The 24,710-nt window shown below is 48.0% G+C and overlaps 1 protein-coding gene across 1 annotated transcript in view; it reads left to right on the top strand.

Annotated features, from left to right (window-relative positions):
- LOC307238514 (uncharacterized protein) overlaps positions 1-1,259 on the top strand; it is a gene marked incomplete at its 3' end in the record, with an annotated part of 13,388 nt that extends 12,129 nt beyond the window's left edge. Inside the window, exons 3-4 of the mRNA XM_080011532.1 lie at positions 347-620; positions 1,229-1,259. Coding sequence (XP_079867658.1) covers positions 347-620; positions 1,229-1,259 — 305 coding nt within the window. The remainder of the gene's footprint in view (positions 1-346; positions 621-1,228) is intronic.
- Positions 1,260-24,710: the final 23,451 nt, after the last annotated feature.

Genomic DNA, 24,710 nt, shown 5'->3' with positions numbered 1-24,710 from the left:
GTCCCAAAGTTGTTCGTTTAGGGAAATTTTTATAACCATGAGTGCATCGCGGTCGTATGAGTTAATTGTTGATGTTTTTTTGGCGGACATTATGATAAAAAAAGGAAAAAAATACTAAAAAGGTAAGAGAGTAACCGGAGCGCCGGCGCAGGCGACCGCTAGGGGCGGCGCCACTATCGCCAATGTTTAATTATGAACATAAAATTGAATGAAAATCACAATCGACCAAAATCGGAATCAGCAGGTCAGAGCCACGGAGACTCCGTGTTACAGTATTGTGGTACTCAAAATATTTCCCCAATGATGGCAGGTCCGGTTCACTCATCTTTCTGTGTTTGTTTGTCAGCGTTGCCTCCAGAGCTCCAGCAGCTCTCTGTCTGTAAAGAGGAGCTTCCCCCTGAGCAGCAGGAGCGGGGCCCCGGTCTGGGCCAGGAGGGGCCGGGGCCCCCGCACATTAAAGAGGAAGAGGAGGAGTTCCCCGTGAAGACTGAACATGATGAAGAGTGCGCTCAGTGGTCCCAGCTTCATCAGCGCCAAACTGAGAAGAGAGAGGCAGAAGCTGTAGCCAGCACCTCAACTCAACAGATGGAAACACAAGCTGATGGAGAGGACTGGGGAGTGTCAGAAGCAGCCAGTAGCTCAGATCCAGCTGCTGCTTTACAACCAGCTGGTGCTGAGCAGCTCTTCTCTTCACACGCCTCTCAAACTGACACTGAGGACAGTGATGGAGGTCGGGAGGAGACCGCGGATCCTCCGTCCGGTAAGTTTTTATTTTTTATCCTACCAAGCTGTTGACCCGATCAATGTCAACAAGTAGTAACTTCATCAATTGTTGATTCCCCATTAAATAAAATAAGCAAATTTGTATGAGTAGTGTCTTTGAGCAAGACACTAACTCCCTCAGTGTCTGTCCAGCTAAAAACCCAGGTTGCACTCCTCACACAGAGCCATGAAGATTCTGGGAGTGGGGCAACATCCCACCCATCAGGCTCTTTGTATCAGACAGGCACAGAAAATAATTGGAGACCCTCCACATGTCCTCCACTCTAAGTACCAGCTCCTCCCGTCAGGCCCTACTTTTGCTCGGCTCAGTTGGCAAAACAAAGCGGGTTCACGGGTCCCAGCACAGCACGGTGGTACGGAACGACAACAACAGTCGGCCATCTTTCTGCCATGACCTACCTTCTTTGTCATCAGCTCTTTTCTTTCTCTGCCTCTGTTCTTCCAGCGGTGAAGACTCGTGGATTTTCCAGTCCTAAGCACATTAAGAGGAGTTACAGCGAGCTTCACGTCAAACAGCTGAGGAGTGGAGAGATCAGAGCAGAGAGTCTCCTCCCCTCTGCAGCCTCTCAGCCAATAGGAACCTCTGGAACTACCAGGAAACAGAAGAACACACCAAGACATTGTTGTAACCAGTGTGACAAAAGTTTCCTTAATTCGGGCGACCTCAAAAGACATCAACGTATTCATACTGGAGAGAAACTGTACCACTGTGACCAGTGTGGGAAGATGTTTAGTTCAAGTAGTCATCTCAAAATACATCAAAGTATTCATACAGGTGATAAACCATACCACTGTGACCAGTGTGGGAAGATGTTTAATACAAGTAGTAGTCTCAAAAGACATCACCGTCTTCATACTGGTGATAAACCGTACCCCTGTGACGAGTGTGGGAAGATGTTTAATTCAAGTAGTAATCTCAAAATACACGAGCGAGTCCATACTGGGGAGAAGCCGTACCACTGTGACCAGTGTGGGAAGTTGTTTAATACAAGTGGTAATCTCAAAATACATGAGCTTGTCCATACTGGGGAGAAGCCATACAGCTGTGAACAGTGTGGGAAGTTGTTTAATTCGAGTAGTAATCGCAAAAAACACCAGCGCATTCATACTGGAGAGAAACCGTACCACTGCGAACAGTGTGGGAAGTTGTTTAATACAAGTAGTAGTCTCAAAATACATCATCGTAGTCATACTGGAGTTAAACCGTACCCATGCGACCAGTGTGGGAAGATGTGTAATACAAGTAGTGATCTCAAAAGACATCAGCGTAGTCATACTGGGGAGAAACCGTACCCATGTGACCAGTGTGGGAAGATGTTTAGTACAAGTAGTTATCTCAAAAGACATCACCGTCTTCATACAGGTGATAAACCGTACCACTGTAACCAGTGTGGGAAGAGGTTTAATACGAGTGGTAATCTCAAAAGACACCAACGTATTCACACAGGTGATAAATCACTTCCTCATCTTACATGAAGGATATATAAAATTTGGTTTAGAATTGTAGGGGTGGGGGGTAGCATTACTCTCTGCTCTGAGATGCTGGGGGCGTGTCCACATGGCATGAGTTCACGGTCTCCCCGGAGACGCCTTTACTCCAGAGCTTTATTCCAAAAAAAGCGTTTGATCCCAAACCCTGTAACCTGTTAGTATAGGTTATCACCACTGATGCTCCGTTCTGCCGGTCCGACCTGGTGTTTATATTGTGTTAGGGGGAGGGGCCATGCCGAGTATGACCCATCCAACCCCGTCATCGGGTCATGATTTAGCCCCGCCTAAAATAATCCGGACCACAAAAATGGTGAGAAACAGTTTAACAGTCTCCACAACTCAGTCCTACATTGTTCAGTCTTTTCACATATTTTCAGCAATTGCTTTCTCACCTTCATCATGGGTTTAGAAACAAATCACTAAATTCACTTAAAATTGACTTTACAGACTAATTAAAAAATTGTCTTTTATTAGTAAAATGCAGAATGGGATGTTGAAGGTGTTCAGGGCTGATCTAGCGTTATAACTGTGATTTTGACTCATCTTTTTATTTCTATTCTTTGCTTTTATATATAAAAGATTGTTCTTCTTCCATCACTGATTCTCTCAAAATCTACCCTGGTGGCTACTGAACAAGACCCATGAGATCTATCTATATCTATCTGGAAATGGTTAATAGAGCCTTCCGATTGCTAAATGGTCAAAGAAGGCATTTGAAATCAATGGATTGTGTCCCAGGGAACCAATCAGTCTTGTGGGGTGTGAATGAATCACAGTCCTGTTACTGGGGAGTTTATCCTTTTGGATGTGTGTCCCAAGGAACCAATCACAGTCTTGTTACTTGGGATTCTTTCCCTTGTTCCCGGAAATGGAGTTTTGTCACGGTTCCCGGAATTCCTGTGTCATATTTGGGCAGGTTTCTTTGTTTCAACTGTATCTGGCTGGTGTTCTGTCTCGGCCTGTTAAGACAAAATTATTTGATATTTTATTACTTCCCTTAGTTTTGGGTTTATAGCATACCTTTCTTAAAAGGTTTTTTAACACATATACCTTAAATATTGGTGGTTTACTATAACATGTAATCAGTTTCTTGTCATGTGGGGGTTAATAATTGTGACCCACCGCAGACTTTTGGTGTCACTTGTGCAAATCAAGAGAATATTTTTAAAGCTATGACTTGTTAATGACAAGGGTGTGGCAAACTGTGTTTCTGAGATAATCACCTTCAAAGTTTTCCCCACAGCCAGCTCCCACAATGCAAATGTCTTGGAGAACTAACAAAACCGCATGGCTACTTGTCACATTGCCACTTGACACCCTGCTGAATGGGGTCTTGACACCCTGCCGAATTGGGCAATCTCTGCATTGTTCTTGTGTTTTGAGGGAATGTTGAACAGCGTCATCTTTTGTTTAAAAAAAAAAAAAAAAAAAGCTTTTATTTAACGGTAAGAATATACATGTTTTATAAAAGTGGATTTATTTAGAATGCTAAAAGTGCAGACAACAAAACAAAATGTAGAGTCTATCAATAATATGTGTCTCTGTATATCAGTCTCGGTGTGTAATTTAATATATAAATGTGCGTATGCCAAATATCTTCCAAGTTCCCAGAGTTAATATGTGAGCTAACACCAACCCTACCCCAGCTACACCCTGAGAGCCTGTTTGGGGCCTCTTCATTTTCTTTTCGCCCCTAGCCGCATGTCTGTGCAATCACAAGAACAGTCAGCGTGGAAAAAAAACAGATCTCACAGCAAACAGAGCATACACACACTCAAATCTCAAAACATAGAAAACACACAAAAACAACAGCAAAAGCCACTACAACAGCAGAAACAACAGACACAACAGCAAAAAGCTGTTGTCCCTAAATTACGGGTAAAGTTTTCATTCAGACATCGAGAGGGAGATGCTTTTGACTGTCTCTCTGAAAACATACCCTTCCTATGATCCTCTCGCTTTAATCTCACAACAGAAACAACAACGCCAAGATTCAAGAGGTTTATTCATCACATACCATGTACATACTTCCTTACATATATGCAGTGCAACAGACCAGGTGATTATACACAATATGTTCTAGACTGAACACAATAGCTACCTAATTACTACCTGGCTCTTAATTTTGAAATGTTTTTTAGATGGTAGAAGGCTGATTTTGTGATGTGATTGATGGCTCTTAAAATTTAGATCGCCGTCTATGATTACACCCATATTTTTGGCTTTATTCTTGCTCTTCAGGGACAGAGAACTAAGATGAGCTGCAGTTTTCTGTCTTTGAGCCTTTGCACCAAAGATGAGTATTTCTGTTTTGTCTTTGTTCAGTTGTAAAAAGTTCTTTGACATCCATGCATTAATATCATTAATACACTGAGTGAGTGAGTGTCTGGGGAGTAGGTCATCAGGAGATAGCAATATGTACATGTAACCTGGTACTGCAGAAGGAAATTACAACAATATTAACTTGTACCAAAAGATTGAGAAATCATTTCCAGAGCTGATAGCTGTATACTATCTATTTGTTCAATATTAAAGTTTGAACTGAAGTGTATCTTTAGATTGAATTGTACAGTAAAAAAATAAATAAAACGTAACCTTACACAATTTTGCTTTCTAATGTAAACAAAATATATTTCAGTCCTTAATAAACCTCTTTCTCTCACTGTTTGCCAGTAGAGAAGAAGAACTCCATCATGTGAGATCGGGAAGTCATCCTCCATTTTCCATTCCTCCTCATTTTCAGGTAAAAGTTCTACACCCCCCTCTTTTTCAGGTCTTTGGGACGCTCGAGTGACAGATGTGGTGCTCGAGCACCCATCCCCCAACACCTGGTAAATAAACTCAGCGTAATAGGCATCAGCACCCCACTCTGCAACTGGCTCCTGGACTTCCTTACTGATAGACCACAGACAGTAAGAGTTGGCAAAAACTCCTCAGAGACCATCAATGTGAACACTGGAGTCCCCCAAGGATGTGTGTTGTCCCCTCTGCTGTTTAAACTGGTGACGCATGACTGTTGTGCCAGATACAACTTGAACCACTTCATTAAGTTTGCAGATGACACAACAGTTGTGGCCCTCATCAGTGACGACAACGACTCAGCCTACAGAGAGGAGGTTAATCAACTCATCAGCTGGTGTGACAACAATAATCTACATCTCAATGCAAACAAGACAAAATAAATAACTGGACTTCAGAAAGAAACACACACCACACATCCCACTCACCATCAATGGCAGTGCAGTGGAGTCTGTGAAGAGCACCAAGTTGCTGGGGGTGCACATCAGACGACCTGACTTGGTCAATCTCCACCACCTCCCTAGTAAAGAAGGCACAGCAACGCCTCTACTTCCTTCGCCGGATGAGGAGAGCTGACCTCCCCCCTTGTGCCCTCACCACCTTCTACAGGGGAGCTATTGAGAGCGTTCTTATCAGCAGCCTCTCAGCCTTTCTGGTCAGCTGCTCTGCTGCTGACCAGAAAGCCCTACAAAGAGCGGTGAGGACAGCAGAGAAGATCACCAAAACAGCACAACCATCCATCCAGGACCTGTACCCGTCTCGCTGCCGCAAGAGAGCCACTAATATCATCAAGGACCACACCCACCCAGCACACAAACTGTTCACCCTCCTACCTTCTGGCAAGTGGTACCGCAGCATGCGGTGCAATACCACCAGATTCAGGAACAGCTTTTTTCCAAAGGCCATCAGACTACTAAACTCACCAAACACGACATGAACACCACACCCACAAAGACCAACTGACTGCACAATATTTACAAATTTTTACAATAGATATGTATCCCCTTGGTATACATATGTATCCTCTTGCTGCTAGCTTTGTACTGCACCTTATTACCTTAATAACATACCTCATTTGACTTCTTTAGTATATTATGACTATCCTTAGTCTGTTACAAATATTACTTGCACATTTGGAGTATGGGGAAACGCAATTTTGATCCTCTGTGTAATTACGTGTTGCATGGTACGATTGACAATAAAGTACACTTTGAACTTTGAACTGAACTTCATAGCTCGGACACATTTAGGCCAGTAAAACCGAGCTCTAGCTAACTCCAAGGTCCTATCTAAACCCATATGGCCTGTTTCATTCTGGACTCCTTGAAATGCTCTTTCTCTGTGACTAGCACGTATTACTAACTGATAGAAGGATTCACTCTTTAGATTTGTGACTTTGCGGTAGAGAACTCCTTAAATTAACATCAATTTGTGTCTCTCTCTCCATAACTTTCTCCATTGTCCGCTGAAAGTTGGCTGGAGTCTTTGTGAGACCTCGAGGCATTCGTTGGAAGTGCCACGTTCCAAACGGTGTCGTGAGTGCTGTTTTTGGGCGGTCGTCTGGTTCCACCTCAAGTTGGTAATATCTGCTTTTTCTGTCCAAAACAGTAAACCACTGAGACCTGGGCAAAAGAGCAAATGTCTCCTCTATCCTGGGCAAAGGTTAAGCATCTTTTGTTGTCAGGTTATTCAGTTTGCGGTAATCGACAACCATTCTAAGTTCACCATTTTTTTGCGTACAAGCACAATTAGGGAGGCATACAGACTGTTAGATTCCTCAATAATTCCACCGGCCAACAAGTCTTGTAAGTGCCATTTTAAATCCTTAAAATCTGCTGGTGAAACACGTCTTGTGCACTCTTTAAATGGGACATGGGACTCTAGCTCTATGCGATAGGTGACACCTGTGACATCGGCCACATCCAAATCATGTCGTACGAAAGCATGTGATACTTCCTTGTTGATTCTTGTTAACATGTGCTCTTTAAAGTTGGACATGATCGGGCTGTCTCCGAAATCAAGATCAATGCCTTCTACAGGTGTGAAGCTGGGTCATTTACTGTTGAACAACAATAAAGAGTGTGTCAGGATTGTGTATATCCGAAGAGTCTTGATTTATGGGCTTAACCCACTCTACAGGAGAACATTCTGCAATGACAGTCTTAGGAGAAAGAGTGATGTCATGATGAGAGACATTTTTCACCCCTAGCCTGAATTTATGATGATACTCAGGTTTCAGGTCCACTATTTACATTTACATTTAGTCATTTAGCAGACGCTTTTATCCAAAGCGACTTACAATTGTTCAAACACCGACGGACGCAGCCATCAGGAGCAATTAGGGGTTAAGTGTCTTGCTCAAGGACACTACAGCATGCTAGCAGGAGGAGCCTGGGATCGAACCAGCAACCCTTGGATCACTAGACCACCAGCTGTACCTCCTGAGCTACCCCCCCATATTTGATCATAAACAATCAAACCACCTGGAATGGGGACATCATAGGAGCCTTCAATGAGAGCTTTCCACGGGTTGCCTGTTGGTTTGTAGCGACAAATGCCCTTTAACATGTATCTTTCTTCTGGCTTTATTCCAACTGGCATTTTTCTGCTGAGCCTTACATGCATTACTTTCACATTCTCATCTTCAGATTTCGTCTTTTCACAAAAGGTTGAGTATGCCATCGCCCACCTACCCTGAATAGGTAAGTCTTCAAGAATCTTTGATCCACCTTTCTTTTTACAGCCCTGTATCAGCTGCCGGAGTACATTTGTACCAACCAATAAGTGGATCCTTTTATTATATGGTTGATCGGGGCTCACTAGAATTAGAGTGTTAAACCGCTGGCCTGTTCCACACTCCTCTTTGGGAAACTGCACTTGAACTTCTATGTACCCTAAATAAGGCATCTTTTGCCCCGCAGCACCCTCTATATCAAGTATCTCCCCTACAGAACACAGCTTTCTATGACTGAGGTGTCTGGAGGAGAAAGACTGTGACACAATCGTTACTTGTGACCCTGTGTCCATCAATGCATTGCACCGCACTCCATCGAGCCAAGCTGTGCTGTCCCATGGATCTCCCACTAGGCCCTCAGGAATGTTCCAACAGAATTCTCACTCTGTTGGGGCTCAAACATACAGTGGCTTGAGAAGGTGGAACTAGTTTGGTAGAGAGCTCCTGCTTGTTTAAAGGCGGGTGATGAGCTGAGGCTGCTTGTTGTTGGCCCCGTCCACTTTGATATTGCTTGCATAATTTCTGCTGCACTCGCGTAGGGTTAGCTGAGTTGGAGCAGTGTTGCAGAACATGTGATAAATCTCCGCATTTGTAACAAAACTTTCTTAATATTGATCGTTTCTCTACAGAACCCCGGAGTCTCTCACTTCTTACCTGTGCAGAGGTTTCAATAGATACTACTCGCCTTAATTCAGCTTCGAGTTGCATAATTCTTTGCTTCAGCTGTTCTCGGGTACTGGTAACAAGGGTCTTTGTATCCTTGCTGATGGCCACTTAAGGCTCTTCATATGACATATGGGTTTTAGAGTGGACTCTAGGTGCAGTGGCCCCTATGTGTCATCGTTTTCTGATTTCTTTCAGCTGATTGTCTTTGTCGTGCGACCGGATTTTCAACAGGTGTCATGATCTCCGCCTTCTTCTACTTCCCCTCCCTCTCCTTACCTGTCCCATTAGTCCAACTCCATTCACCTGCGCACAGAGCTGTTCCCGATCTGTATTCTAACCCCTATATATGCCTCTCTCACCAGTCACCCATTGCCAGATTGTCTTCGCTGCTTGCACCAGACTCTCCAGCGTTCTCCGGACTGATTCCCTGCTACCGACTCTGCCTCGCTCCGACCACGTGTCCTGCCTGCCACTCCGCCTGTCTTCTGTCTGCATTCCTCGTTATCGAACCTGCCTGTCCCCGACGATTTACATTTACATTTACATTTAGTCATTTAGCAGACGCTTTTATCCAAAGCGACTTACAATTGTTCAAACACCGACGGACGCAGCCATCAGGAGCAATTAGGGGTTAAGTGTCTTGCTCAAGGACACTACAGCATGCTAGCAGGAGGAGCCTGGGATCGAACCAGCAACCTTTAGATCACTAGACCACCAGCTCTACCGCCTGAGCTACCATCCACGATGTATCCTGCCTGCTCCCTGCCTGTCTTCCGTCTGTTCTACAAATAAAAGACATTACCAAATATCTCTGCCTGTCTTTGTGCTGCAATTGGGTCCTAACCACACCCGTTATAGTACAAACTGGCCAACAATGGACCCAACACACAACCCCGAGTTGCTGGCACGCCTGGGAAGGGTGGAGTCACAGCTCCAACACCAGGAGGCTGTCCGAGCCTCCATCTCAGCGGACGTTCGGCTAGCAGCGGCTAGCCAGGAGCAAGGGCTCGCCACGCTAGCTGCCCAGGTCCAGCAGCTCGCCATCGCTCTTGGTCAGTTCATCCCACCGCCTGCTTCCCTGGACCCACCTGCACCGGCCCAGCCTGGGTACTCCCTGGAGCCCCGGGTGGGGGTTCCAGAACGCTACGCCGGAGACGCAGACGGCTGTAGTCCGTTCATTACGAACTGTTCCATCCTCTTCGCTCTGCAGCCCCACACCTTCGCCTCCGAGGAAGCCAGGGTCGCGTTCACCGTAAATCACCTGACGGGCCACGCTCGGCTATGGGGAACGGCCGAGTGGGAACGACGCACACCAGCCTGCTCCTCCTTCCACGCCTTCGCCGCCGAGCTCCGCAAGGTGTTCGGGGTGACATCACGAGGTCCCGATGCTGCTGGTGGTCTCCTGGGTCTCAGTCAAGGGTCCCGCTCCGTTGTCGATTACGCGATCGACTTCCGCACCCAGGTTCGACTGAGCGAGTAGAACCTGGCAGCCCAGATTGACGCGTTCATGATGGGATTAGCAGAGTACGTGAAGGATGAGCTAGTTTCCCACGACCTGCCCACCTCTCTCGATGGCATCATTGAGCTTGCTTCCCGTATCGACCGACGCATCCAGGCCCGCCAGTGAGAGAGGCGTCAGAGGCAAGTGGAGCGCCGCCCAGCAACCCGTCTTCCAGGTTCCTCCGGGCCGCCAGCCCTTCCGGCCTGTCAACCCACGAGTGAGGCCCCTCCCATGCGGGTTGGCCAGTCCAGCCTCACCCCAGAGAAGAAGGAGAGACGCCGGGTGGGGAACCTTTGCCTCTACTGCGGTCTAGGTGGACACTACATTTCCGGGTGTCCGGTAAAAGGGCCGGGCTCGCCAGTGAGGTAGGAGGTCCTGGTGAGCCACACCTCCAAATCCCCCTCCAGCCTACGCCCCCTCTGCCAGGCTCGGCTGCTCCTGCCCCAAGGCTCACATTCCCTCGCCATACTTATTGACTCTGGTTCCGATGTTAACATCATCGACGATAACCTAGCACGTCAGCTGGGTGTTGGTCGAGTTCTCCTGCCTTCTCCGGTACCTGCCACTGCCCTGGATGGCCGCCTCCTGGGGACAGTCACCCATCAGACAGTGCCCATCCGCATGCTCCTGTCCGGCAACCACCACGAGATGATACAGTTCTGCATCCTGCACTCACCTCGTCACCCTCTCCTCCTGGCGTTTCCCTGGCTCCGGCGTCACAACCCACACCTCGACTGGACCACAGGGGCTATTCTGGGATGGAGTCCTGCGTGCCATCAGGTCTGCCTGAAGCAAGCCACCGCACCTCAGCCACCCAACAGTTCCAGCTCCGCACCCGACATGTTGGGGGTCCCCGCCGAGTACCTCGACTTCAGGGAGGTCATCAGCAAGGCCAAGGCGACATCCCTTCCCCCGCACAGGCCGTACGATATTGCCATCGACCTCCAGCCCGGCTCCACCCCCCCCAGAGGCCGCCTGTACTCCCTGTCCGCCCCGGAGAGAGAGGCCATGGACACCTATATTAACGATGCCCTGGCGGCGGGCATCATCCGTCCCTCCTCATCCCCGGCGGGGGCGGGCTTCTTCTTCGTGGAGAAGAAGGACAAGTCGCTTCGCCCCTGTATTGACTATCGCGGTGTCAACGACATTACGGTCAAGAACCGCTATCCCCTGCCCCTCATCTCATCAGCCTTCGAACTCCTGGAGGGGGCCACAGTGTTCACCAAGCTCGACCTACGCAACGCCTACCATCTGGTCCGGGTTCGAGAGGGGGATGAATGGAAGACGGCGTTCAACACTCCCTCCGGTCGCTACGAATATCTGGTGATGGTTATCTCACCAACGATATCTGGTCTCACCAACGCCCCCGCCGTCTTCCAGGCCCTGGTCAATGACGTGCTCAGGGACATGCTCAACAAATTCGTCTTTGTGTACCTCGACGACATCCTGATCTTCTCCCGATCCCAAGCTGAGCACGTCCACCACGTCCAGACGGTCCTGCAGCGCCTCCTGGAGAACTCACTCTTTGTGAAGGCGGAGAAGTGTGAGTTTCACATCCCGTCCGTCTCCTTCCTGGGGTACGTCGTAGGGAGGGGGACCATCCAGATGGACTCCACTAAGGTCTCCGCCGTCACCACCTGACCCGCAAACAACTCCAGCGCTTCCTCGATTTTGCCAACTTCTATCGGAGGTTCATCCAAGGCTACAGCACGGTGGCTGCCCCCCTCACAGCCCTAACTTCCTCCAAGGTGCCGTTTCGGTGGTCCACCGCCGCCAACGACGCCTTCCTGGCCCTGAAGGCACGGTTCACTTCAGCCCCCATTCTGGTATTGCCTGACCCCGAACGGCAGTTCGTGGTTGAAGTGTACGCCTCCGACGTGGGAGTCGGAGCTGTTCTGTCCCAGAGGACCGCCTCCGACCAGAAGCTTCATCCCTGCGCCTTCTTCTCCAGGCGTTTAACACCGGCCAAGAGGAACTACGACATCGGGAATAGGGAGCTTCTCGCCGTCAAACTGACCCTGGAGGAGTGGCGACACTGGCTAGAGGGAACCCAGCTGCCATTCCTGGTGTGGACCGACCACAAGAACCTGGAGTATATCCAGTCCGCCAGGAGATTGAACTCCCGTCAGGCCGTTGGGCGCTCTTCCTAACAAGGTTCAATTTCTCCCTCTCCTATCTGCCGGGGTCACGCAATATCAAACCTGACGCCCTGTCCCGGCAGTTCCAGGAGGAGGAGGATGACGCTGCTTACCCTGACACCATTCTACCGTCCTCCCGTTTAGTTGCCACACTCAACTGGGAGGTGGAAGAGAAGGTCAGAGCCGCCGCCCAGGACCAACCTGGACCCAGCGCATGTCTGCCTGACCGTCTGTTCGTCCTGCCTGACCTCCGGTCCGAGGTTCTCCAGTGGGCCCACAACTCCCGACTCACCTGCCACCCGGGGATCCAGCGGACGAAGGAGGTCATCCAGGGTCGCTTCTGGTGGCCCTCCCTGGGTGAGGACGTCCGAGGGTTCGTCAATGCTTGCCCCACCTGTAACCAGCACAAACCCTCTCTTCTTGCTCCTGCTGGTCTCCTACACCCACTGCCGGTTCCTCATCGCCCCTGGTCTCACATCTCCATGGACTTCGTCACTGGTCTGCCACCGTCTAGCGGCAACACTACCATCCTGACCGTGGTGGACCGGTTTAGCAAGATGGCTCACTTCGTGCCTCTACCGAAGCTCCCGTCGGCCAAGGGCACCGCCAAGCTATTATTGTACCATGTCGTCCGCCTCCATGGCATCCCGGTAGATGTCGTATCCGACCGGGGTCCCCAGTTCGCCTCTTTCTTTTGGAGGGAGTTCTGTGCGCTCCTGGGGGCCACCGTCAGCCTCTCTTCAGGGTACCACCCCCAGTCCAACGGCCAAACAGAGCGGAAGAACCAGGAGATGGAGACGGCCCTTCGCTGCATGACATCACAACACCCGTCGTCCTGGTCCGAGCAGCTTTTGTGGGTGGAATATGCCCACAACACAATGACCAGTTCGGCCACAGGCCTCTCCCCCTTCCAGTGCGCCTACGGCTTCCAACCGCCTCTGTTCCCGGCCCTTGAGAAGGAGGCTTCCTGCCCGTCCGTCCAGGCCTTCATTCGCCACTGCCGCAGGACCTGGACCCGGGCCCGGGCCGCCCTCCTCCGAGCCGCTGGCCGCAACGCCTCTGCCGCCAACCGTCGCCGCTCCCAGGCCCCGGAGTACCAGCCGGGCCAGAAGGTCTGGCTCTCCACCCGGGACCTCCCCCTGAAGGATGACTCTAAGAAGCTGGCTCCTCGGTTCATCGGCCCATTCAAGATCGAGAAGGTCGTCAACCCGGTGGCAGTGCGGCTCAAGCTCCCCAGGTCCATGCGTGTCCATCCCACCTTCCACGTGTCCAAGGTCAAGCCAGTCCGGGAGAGTGCTCTGGTCCCCTTGGCGCCTCCCCCGCCTACCTCCGCGCTTCATTGACAGGGGTCCTGCCTTCTCTGTCCGCCGTCTCCTACGTTCCCGCCGGCGTGGGAGAGGCCTGAAGTACCTGGTGGATTGGGAGGGTTACGGCCCGGAGGAGAGGTCCTGGGTCCCTGCGAGGCACATTCTGGACCACACCCTCATCAGGAGGTTCCATCAGCGCTGTAGGAGCCATGAATTGGTTTGCTATACATTGATTTATTATTATCAGGTTTATTGTATATGAATTTATTATGAATTCTTATGATTATGTTTTGGGTTATATTTGGTCAATGAATGAATTTACTATCACGGGTGTGGGATGAATGATTGACAGGCATATGGGCGTCACTTTAAAAGGCACCAGCTGAACTCCTGCTGAGAATCAGAGTGAGAGGGGGTGTTTGGGGAACCCACACTTTCGTTGACCGCTTTCGTTTGATTTCGTTTATTTGTTTTGATCGCTGTATTATGAGTTAAAGGCACCGTTAATTTAAGTTTCCTAATGTTGATTTAATAAACACCCTTAAACGCATTCGTTGGATTCAGCGCATCAAAATTTTTTTGTTTAGAAGCGCGTCGGACAATAGGCCCCTTATCATCGCCTCTCAGCGGCTTATTTAGTTTGTTTTGGAGTCGCATACAATTGTCAACGAGAATGTACGGTATTATCGACGGCATCAAGGCAACATCAGCAGAAGAAATCAAACACGGATCAAGCGAACAGGAATGAACGAAAGCCGGGCGGCGATACAGACAGAGGAACAGCTGACAACAAACTTTCGTGAGCCCACGGTCAAAGTCATCCTTGAAAGTCAGGTACAATTGTAAGCTGTTTAATGGAAGGAACACTGCATATATAGTCCATTGGGGACAAAGTGAATACCTGATCAAGGGTTGAGTTGACGCTCAGAGAGTTAAAGTTTGCTAGATACTCTGCTGCAGCTATAACAAAGGAATCTCCGCTTGTCTCTTTAACTCCGCTGGTCTCTTTAACTGCGCTGCTGCGCTGATGTGTGAATACCGAAAATGATGATGATTTCTGAATAAGTGTCCTTTCTCTGTGGAATGTGGATGTGTTGTTTAATGGCACAAATAGCCTAAATTGGAAAGGAAAAACGAGTGAAATAAATGCTGAGGAGGTTACAAGTTCTCAAGAAATGGAGCGTGGGAAAAGAGAAATTACACTCACGGCAAAGGCTCAAGCTGACTTGGCAGCATTACAGATCAAACAGAAACTGTTAAAGGACAAACATGCGCTGGAAGCCGAGGAGGAAATGTTGCGAAAAAGGAAAGAGCAACAGCAACTGGATGAGGAGATTGCAGTACAAATGGCCAAATTGTGGCCAAATGTGTTGAAAACGCAAAGTGTCATTAGTGGAAAATCTTCTAAAGCAAAGCATGGGGATGGAATGACTTCTTATGTGGAAAAGGCACAAGGAAAACCACAAACCCTCAGTGCCAATGCAAATTCATTCACACCAAAAATGTCACAAAATCATGCAAACACAGGAACAAAGCCTAAAGACTCTCAGCTCATTCATTCAAAATCACAGCCTCTGACAGCTATGCGCTCGGATCCTAAGTCACGCCCACTTCAGCAAAGCTCTCATGAATATGCACCAATGCAATATGTGTCAAATACAGCAATGCAATACGTTTCCAATGCACCAATGCAATATGTTTCAACTGCCAATACCTACCATGCAAATGTTGATTCTGAATATGCAAATGAGTACCAAAATGACATGCTGGGCATTATGCGGAAACAAAATGAAATCACAACCCTATTGATACAGCAACAATGCATGTCATCATTGCCTAAAAGGGAGGTACCCATCTTTGATGGAGATCCATTAAAATACCATGCTTTTATGAAGGCTTTCGAAAACGGAGTGGAAAACAATACCAAGAATTTCAGTGATTGTTTATATTACCTGGAGCAGCACACAAAAGGTCTTCCTATGGAACTGGTAAGGAGCTGCCAGCAACTGGACCCTGTAAGAGGGTATGCAAAAGCAAAAGCTCTATTGAGAGAACAATTTGGAAATGAGCAAAAAATTGCATCAGCATACATGGACAAGGCCCTGTCATGGCCGCCTATTAAGAATGAAGATGTGAAAGCTCTTCAAGAGTACAGCCTTTTCCTTAAGGGCTGCTCTAACGCCATGGAAGAGGTGGAGTATTTGCATGAGCTGGACATGGCTGCAAACATGCTGACCATCATAAGGAAACTGCCATACAAATACCGCGACAAGTGGAGGAACGTAGCATGCGAGTTACAGGAAAAACAAAAGCGCAGAGCTACATTTATGGATATCACAAGTTTTATTGGGAAACAAGTGAAGATCTTGACTGACCCAATCTTTGGAAACATACAGGATGCTCCACCACTAATCATAACTAAAAGTGGAACAAATATACACCACCACCACGAACGGGAATGAAAGGAACTAGCTTTGCCACTACTGTGAGCCCTGTGAAGTCCACAACTCAGTTTAAAACTAAAGAGAAGGAACATGTTTCAGTAAGGAAAGAATGTCTTTGCTGTGGAGAACGACATGTATTGGATTCGTGCCCCCAGTTGGGTAAAACTCCTCATAAAGAGAAGATTGGCTTCTTGAGAGAAAAGGGGGTATCTTTCGGCTGTTTATGTATTGGACATTTAAGCAAACATTGCCGTAAACGTTTTGCCTGTGGAACATGTGGTCTAAGACATCCTACCGTACTTCACATCACTCCAAGAGAGAAGGACAAAGACTCTGACCAATCTGAGAGAAAACCAGGGATATCAGTGGACAGTATGCTAGTATCAAGTGGCCTTACTGGGGCTGGTGACGATTGTAAACTCCCTATTGTACCAGTGCATGTGAAATCCAAGAAGGGCAGCAAAATTGTCACCACATATGCTTTCTTGGATCCAGGAAGCTCCGCTGTGTTCTGTACCGAAGCTTTAATGCACAAACTTAACCTTACAGGAAGGAAGGTACATATTCTCCTGCGGACAATGGGCCAAGAGAAAGTTGTTCCTAGCTACAGTGTGCCAGGACTGGAAGTGGCCGGATTGAATGAGGAGCACTTCTGTGAACTTCCCAAGGCTTACACACAGGCGTGTATGCCTGTTTACAAGGGAAATATCCCGAGACAGAAGGATCTTCAGAGATGGCCTCACTTCAGACATGTTCACCTGCCGGAGATTGACGCTGACATTGGGCTATTGATAGGCACAAACGTTCCAGCAGCCTTAGAGCCATTGCAAGTAATTTGCAGTGTCAATAATGGTCCTTATGCAATCAGGACAATGCTGGGCTGGAACGTCAATGGACCGTGTGAACAGGGTGTCTGTCGCGAACCTGGATGAACTTTGGCAGCAGCAGTTTAAGACAGATTTCCCGGAATGCAGCACGGAGGAACAAACTGCCATGTCAAGGGAGAATCATACATTCATGGAGCTGGTCACAAACTCAGCAAGATTGGTGAATGGCCATTATGAGATCGGCCTGCCATTGAGGAAAAAGGACGTCAGCATGCCTAACAACAAGAGAATTGTGGAGCAGCGTGCTATACACCTGAAGAAGAGGCTTCAAAAGAATTCCTCGTTCCATGCTGAGTATACAGCCTTCATGAACGACCTTGTTGTAAAAGGTTATGCTGAAAAGGTGGCTGAAGAGGATCTGGAGCATAATGATGGTAAGATCTGGTACATCCCACACCATGGTGTTTACCATCCTACCAAAGGGAAACTCAGAGTTGTGTTCGATTGTGGAGCAAGTTTCCAGGGAACATCTCTCAATACTCAACTCCTACAAGGACCAGATCTAACAAGTTCACTAATTGGAGTAGTCACCAGATTCCGGAACGAACCGGTGGTAATCATGGCGGACATTGAAGCCATGTTTCACCAGGTAAGAGTGCCAGCAGAAGATGCTGATCTGTTGAGGTTCGTCTGGTGGCCTGACGGCGATTTAAATCAAGACCCTGTCGACTTCAGGATGATGGTGCATCTCTTCGGGGCAACATCTTCCCCCAGTTGTGCCAACTTTGCCCTCAGGAAATCTGCGGAGGACAATAAGGAACAGTTCAGCCAGGAGGCAGTGGATACGGTCCTTTATTGCTTCTATGTTGACGACTGTCTTGCAGCTGTGGCATCGGAAGCAGAAGCCGTTTCACTCTATCACGAACTTGTCGCCATCTGTGCTAAGGGTGGACTTAAGCTTACAAAATGGATCAGCAACCGGCACAATGTCATGGCTGCAATACCTGAAAGCCACAGAGCTAAGAACATGAAGAGGTTGGACATGGACCAAGACTCACTGTCTGTGGAGAGAGTACTTGGTGTGGAATGGTGTATTCAGTCTGATACTTTCAAGTTCAAAATCCTGATGAAAGACAGACCGCTCACCAGAAGAGGAATTCTCTTAACAGTCCATTCTGTTTACGATCCTCTGGGCATCTTAAGTCCTGTCGTACTGTCTGCAAAGAAGATCATGAGGGATCTGTGCAGAGGAGCACTTGGATGGGATGATGTGGTCCCTGAGACAGTAGCCCAGAAGTGGACAAGTGGCTTGATGAACTTCACCAATTGGAGAAATGTAACATCACAAGATGTCTGAAACCCTTGGATTTTGGAGAAGTAGTCACAGCAAAGCTACATCATTTCTGTGATGCAAGTGAGGAAGGCTATGGAGTAGTGACTTACCTCGTCTCCAAAAATGCACTCTCTCAAGTACACAGTGCCTTTGTCATGGGAAGAGCTCGGGTAGCTCCATTAAAGGTCGTGACCATCCCACGAATGGAGCTCATTGCTGCCACCATGGCAAGTCGCATGGACGTCCTGTGGAGGAAAGAGCTGCACATGGATCTCGACGCTTCTGTATTCTGGACAGACAGCGCTTCAGTGCTCAAATACATCCGAAACGAGACTTCCAGATTCAAAGTCTTCGTTGCCAACAGAGTTTCTGAAATCCTCAAGTCTTCACAACCATCTCAATGGAGATACGTGGAAACTGCAAGCAACCCAGCTGATATTGCCTCCAGGGGTGCAAAAGTGGACGCATTCCTGAAGTATGCAGCATGGTTGTCAGGACCTCACTTTCTTTTGCAACCTGAGAGTGAGTGGCCTGTCAATCCTGACGATTCTCATCAACTTCCATCAGATGACCCGGAGGTCAAGAGAGCGGTTTCCATCAATGCTGTACAGGCTGAACATGTATTACAATTACAATTCTTTGGATTACAATTGCTTGGGGTTTGACTTTTGACCGTTTGACTTTGCGACGAGAGTCTTTACTCTGCAAATGACTTTGCGCGGGAACCTCTGGATTACGAACACTCGTTACAAACACTCATTTTTCGCGACTCAAGAAAGAAGAATTGCATGTTTATGTAAATGTGAAAAAAAGGGAACTTTTGTACATTATTTCATGTGCTCCTATGATGTAATTATTATGTTATAACCTAATAATTAGGGGCTGGCGTGTAGGAGCCATGAATTGGTTTGCTATTAATTGATTTATTATTATCAGGTTTATTGTATATGAATTTATTATGAATTCTTATGATTATGTTTTGGGTTATATTTGGTCAATGAATGAATTTACTATCACGGGTGTGGGATGAATGATTGACAGGCATATGGGCGTCACTTTAAAAGGCACCAGCTGATCTCCTGCTGAGAATCAGATTGAGAGGGGGTGTTTGGGGAACCCACACTTTCGTTGACCGCTTTCGTTTGATTTCGTTTATTTGTTTTGATCGCTGTATTATGAGTTAAAGGCACCGTTAATTTAAGTTTCCTTATGTTGATTTAATAAACACCCTTAAACGCATTCGTTGGATTCAGCGCATCAACATTTGTTTGTTTAGAAGGGCGTCGGACAATAGGCCCCTTATCATCGCCTCACAGCGGCTTATTTAGTTTGTTTTGGAGTCGCATACAAGCGCCATCCTGACCAGCCCTCCAGACCGGGTCAACCCTCCCGACCGCAGACCCCACCACCTCTCTTGTCGGCGTCCTTCAGCGACGTTTCAGAGGCGGAGGATGTCGACCCTGGGGGTCCCTCCTCCGATGAGGACGTGGCCCATTTAGCGGAGGACGAGGAGATGGACGGGGTCACCAACTACTCCGATGAGGATCACGTGGCCTATTTAGCGGAATACGTGGAGATGGACACGGGTCTCCGACGAGTACTGCCTGTCTTTCTGCTGCAATTGGGTCCTAACCACACCCGTTACAACAGGAGCTCAGAAAAGGAAAATATCTTTTTAGTTGGGTCATTAAGGGTCTTATTCGGAGCTATTCTATCGGGGACTGTTTTCCCAAAATAATGACTCTTGGAGGCAGAAGTATAAGCATCAAGACTCAAGTCCTTTCAATGCACATATTCCTGCTGCCAAAAGCTCATAGTTTTTTTAACCGGCACTAAGGGATCAGACTTATCAGTCTCTCGTGTCCCTTTATACAATTTATCTCTGTTATTGGCCCAAATTGTTCTCTATCTGATCTATTTTAATCTCAATATTTCTTACCACTTAACATGAACTAAACTTCACAGTTATTATAAACAGCAATTTTGCACTTCATAATTCCACAACTGCCTTTATCAAAGACAATTTAAAAAACACATCAACACAACGCCTCACCACACAGCTGCAACACACATCCTGACACACACACACACAGACTCTCATACACACAGAGACACAGAGAGTGACACTCCCTCCTTTCTTTCTCTCACTGTTTTTCACCAGCCAAAAACAGTTTCTACACCGCATTGACTTTTGCGATATCCACAGACTAAATTTATACTGTACCAATTCAGTCCTTACCAAGCTTTTCCTTGCTAAGCGGTATCCGTAGAATTCGGTATTGCCCAGACAGACCCTCTCAAAGTGCACTTTCTTTTTCTTTATTTTTTACCCTGTGCTGTCAGCATGCAGGGCATACAACACAGAGTATTTGTTCCATCGCATCCAGGACAGAGTTAGTTGCAAGTGGAATTCAACTCCTCCACCTGCAATGCAACTCTTTATTCATTCATTAATCATCATCATCAACAACTGCTGCAATAACTCCGTCCTGTGGACGAGCTGTAGAACGACAAGAACCACCACCAACCCCCCTCTTAGGAGACTATTAACCACGTTTGGGTCTATAAACAACTGATCACTACTCCAAGAGGGAGAATCACCAATTAAACGTAGAAACAAACAGGCCCTTAACCACCCCCAGCATCCGGGGCACCTGCTGCAGAGAAGCCACGCCGCAGAAGCAAAAGGTCAACAGCCGCCCCCCACACCCCAACCCACACCGACAACGGCAAGCAGGGGCCCTCCGCAGCCCCGCCAGGTGGCTCCAACCTCCAGTGGAGGATTGTAGGGGCTTGGGATGTGCTGCTGTCCGTTTGTCGAAGGGGGGCTTGTACAGAGATCGCTAGTGTCCGTTAGGGGATGCTCCTGGATGAAAGAACTGGGTCCACCTGGATACTCGCACCCCTGCCAGAGAGCGTAGGTGTGCCACTTTGACGCAGATGTGGTAGGCGGCTTTCTTGCTTACTGCCTCAAACTCCCCGAGCTTGGGAGTAGCAAATGTCAGAAGGCTGTCCTGCTGAGAGACCATTAGTAAAAGACGCACATGCTCACACTCATGGTCCCATTGGTCAGACATAGTGCGGTTCTCCATAAAAGCTCTATAGGGCACTGGCAGGGAAGCACAAACTTCATCCACCAACCTGTGCAGCAGCCTGAACGATCTGATGCCCATTGTCTCCATGAGCTGCTCCACTGATGCCTTCAGCAGATGACCCAACTTGACACACCAGGACTGTGCAAGCTGGAGCGCAGGCTGGAGGAGGAAAGAAGCCCAGAGTCCAGCAGTGGGTTCCCAAACAAAGGCTCCTAAAACAGTCACATCTCAGCGCTGCAGCACTGACTGATAGAAGGGAGTCAGCCCTGTTAAGTCCATCTCCTGGGTTCACAGCAGGAACAGCTGCTTGTCTTAAGAGAGGCGCCCCGCCAGCCTCAGCAGCAACTTCGCTGTGTCCAGCCAACTAGGTCCAAAACTGTACAGCAGCCTCTGCGCCGTCTGGAGGCGAAATGCCGTGACCCTGGATGTAATGTCAATGAGGTCTTGACCCCGACTCTTGGACTGGTAGATACAGGGCTGCTGCTCTGATCCAGTGCTGACCAGACGAGAATAAGTTCATGATGGCCCTCTGAATCTCCTCTAGCAGGCCTCTGGGGGGATGCAGAATGGTAAGTCTGTGCCATAAGGTCAAGGCAACCAAGTTATTAGCAACCAGTACCCTCCCCCTGTAGGACAACTGGGGTAGTAGCCATTTTCACCTTGACAGTCTGGCACACACCTTCTCCAACACACCAGCCCAATTCTGCATCTGGTACTGGCCAGAGCCTAAAAACACCCCTGATACCTTCGTTCCTCTCATTTCCCACCTCAGGCCCCGTGGTAAACTGGGTGTTGTTTTCCCAACCCATCTTCCCACCTGCAAGGCCTTGCTTTTTTCCCAGTTTACCTGAGCAGATGAGGCCTTCTGATACAACCCTGGTTGGTAATTAAACATTGACATTGTCTGTGTAAGCAGAGATGACCAGAGGCGGGATCTGTGGTAGCCCCACTAGGGAGAGCCAACTCAGAGCTCAGCCTGTTTCTTAAAATGTTTAGAAAAGTTTCTATAGCAAGGGAGTAGAATTGCCCAGAGATGGGTCAGCTCTGTCTCATCCCTCTCTGTACAGGGAGTGGACGACTCAAACTGCCACCCACCTTGATCATGCAGGATGTTGCTTTGTAAAGGATCTCTACATATTCAAGTAAACCTTCCATAAATCCAAATGCCTTTAAGTTGAAAATAAAAAGCCGTGGTCCACACGATCGAAAGCTTTCTCCTGATCAAGGGATCAAATACCAACATCGATGTTATGGAAATTACACAGGTCAAACAAATACCTAATTAATAACATATTGTCCTTGATAGATCTGCCTGGTACGCAATAAGACTGGTCTTTGAAAATCAACAGCGCTAAAACTCCTTTGAGCCTATTGGCCAGGACTTTTGATAAGAGTTTGCAGTTTTGCCGTCCGTGCGAAGCAGTTCAACGGGTCTCCGGTTTTGGAGCAAAGCCAAGTCTCCTTTCTTGGGTATGAGAGAGAGGGCTGCTCACCGAGAGGAAACTGGTAGGGCACCAGTCCGCACAGACTCAAGCAGCACCTGGTGTAGATCGTCTCCGATCAGCCTCCAGAAATGCTTGTAGAACTCTGGAGGAAAACCATCCATCCAAGGAGCGCGCCCAGATGCCAGCTGGCCCACAGCAGAGGTGAGCTCCTCCATTCCGATGGCAGCGTCCAAGGCATCCCGCTCCCCAACCTCCAGCCAGGCAGCCCCTGCAGAAACTCGGCAGCACATTCTTGATCACAGTACTCCACCCTGTAGAGGGTGGTGTAGAAGGCCACCGCATGTCGCATCATCATCTCTGCCAGCCTGGTGGTCACCCTGCCATCCGGAAGGCAGAGACAGGCCATCTGTCTGGACTGCTGAACAGCCTTCTCCAGGTTGAAGAAATAGGAGCTGGGGGCATCCATATCCCTGATGTTGAGGTAGCGAGCCCTGACCATGGCACCTGTACTCTCTCCTCGAGGAAAGTGCTCAGCTCCTGCCTCTTCTGCTGCAGCCTCCCACTAGCAGGGGCTCTGCCACTAAGGAGGCTTCCCTCAATGTCCCTGATATCCTGCTTTAGTGTGTTTAAAGCCTCCTTAACCCTGCTGGTGCAGTGAGTACAGTGCCGTTGGCAGAAGACACAGATTTGTGCTTCGCCCACCTCCCACCACTGACTCAAGGAGCTAATGTCTCACGGTTTACATTAAAATGCCAATAAGAAGAATGCTTGGTGCCGGGTGCAGAGCATAGCTCCAGAGTGACGAGGTGATGATCTGTGAAACCCACAGGGTCAATGGAATTACTTAGTAGTCTGGAACTAAGTGTGTGTGATGGAAAGCCTGTCCAGCCGAGCTGCACTGACCCTACCGTCTAAAACCTCCACCCATGTGTATTGTCTGTCTGTCGTAAGTTTTGTCCTCCATGTGTCCATGAAGTCATGCTGAGCTGTAAGTTCAGACAGACAGGTGGAACAAACTCTGTGGGGTTCCTCACTGGTCCCATCCAGACTATAGTCCAATGTACAGTTCCAGTCCCCACCCATCACAGTGTAGTCACTCTGATCCCCCCTCTGCAACGTTTTCTTTATTTTTTTTAAAAGCTCCACCCTCTGCGAGCCTAGATTGGGAGCGTAAACATTAATGACACAGAAGGTAGAACCTCCTGCCTCCGCCCTGATCATCTGAGCTCTACCTGCTTCTATGTCGGTGCTGGTCAGAACCTTGATATGTGACCCTTTTGAAAGAGAGAGGGAGAGACTCTTTTCAAAATGGGGGGGGGGGGGGGGTACAAAGTGCTTATAGACACAAACAAAAACATCAAGATGTCAATGTTCAGTAGAGAAGTTCAAGACCCCAAATGAGGCCAAATCACCTGAGCTCAGCACTAGTACGTTGACCAGCCTTTTACCTATGATCAACACCTGGATTCAGGTCAGATCTGTCCAACGTGATACAAGTTTTAGAACTATCTCATCTGCTTTCCCTCATTCTACTCCGCTGATTGTTTCACTGCATTTAAAGGCCTTTACACTTAGAAATGGACCATGTCTGGGTTTGTTGTGAATATTCAGCTGTGGAGTATAATGACTGAAACGACACTCATTACTGGAAGTGTACAGTAGACTTCATGTCACTAGACGTTAACGTCTTATTGTCTGAAGGAAACTGGTTAAACATGGAGTGTTGCTGTGAAATAGCTTTGTTTTCAACTATTTAACAGTTGATCATTTCCCTTTTTCAACTCATTTTAAAGGACTCTGCTTCATAAATGTAAAGTTATTTCCAGTGTTGGCCAGGTCTTGTGTTGATTGTGCGTCCGTGGGTTGTGTTGTAAATATGTTTTTGTGTTTCCCTGTAAAGTCTATGTATTTGTAAATGGTGAAATAATTTGTTCAGTGAGTCACAAAGCTTAACATAGTTATTTTATTTACATTTGATCAAAGTGGTTTCAGTTGAACAAGGTCCTTCATGAAAAGATACATCCATATGTCCCACAACATACATTATGATGTGGCTGAAACGTTGGAAAGAGCACAACATACTTTTGTCTAGGTATGTGACATAAATTCCCCTTTCCATACGTACGCTGGGATGAAGTGACGTCAAC

This window comes from Zeus faber, assembly GCF_960531495.2.
Source record: "Zeus faber genome assembly, chromosome: 1".
Taxonomy (NCBI): domain Eukaryota; kingdom Metazoa; phylum Chordata; class Actinopteri; order Zeiformes; family Zeidae; genus Zeus; species Zeus faber.
The sequence above is the reverse complement of the archived record's forward strand: the minus strand, read 5'-3'. Positions and strand labels throughout refer to the sequence as shown.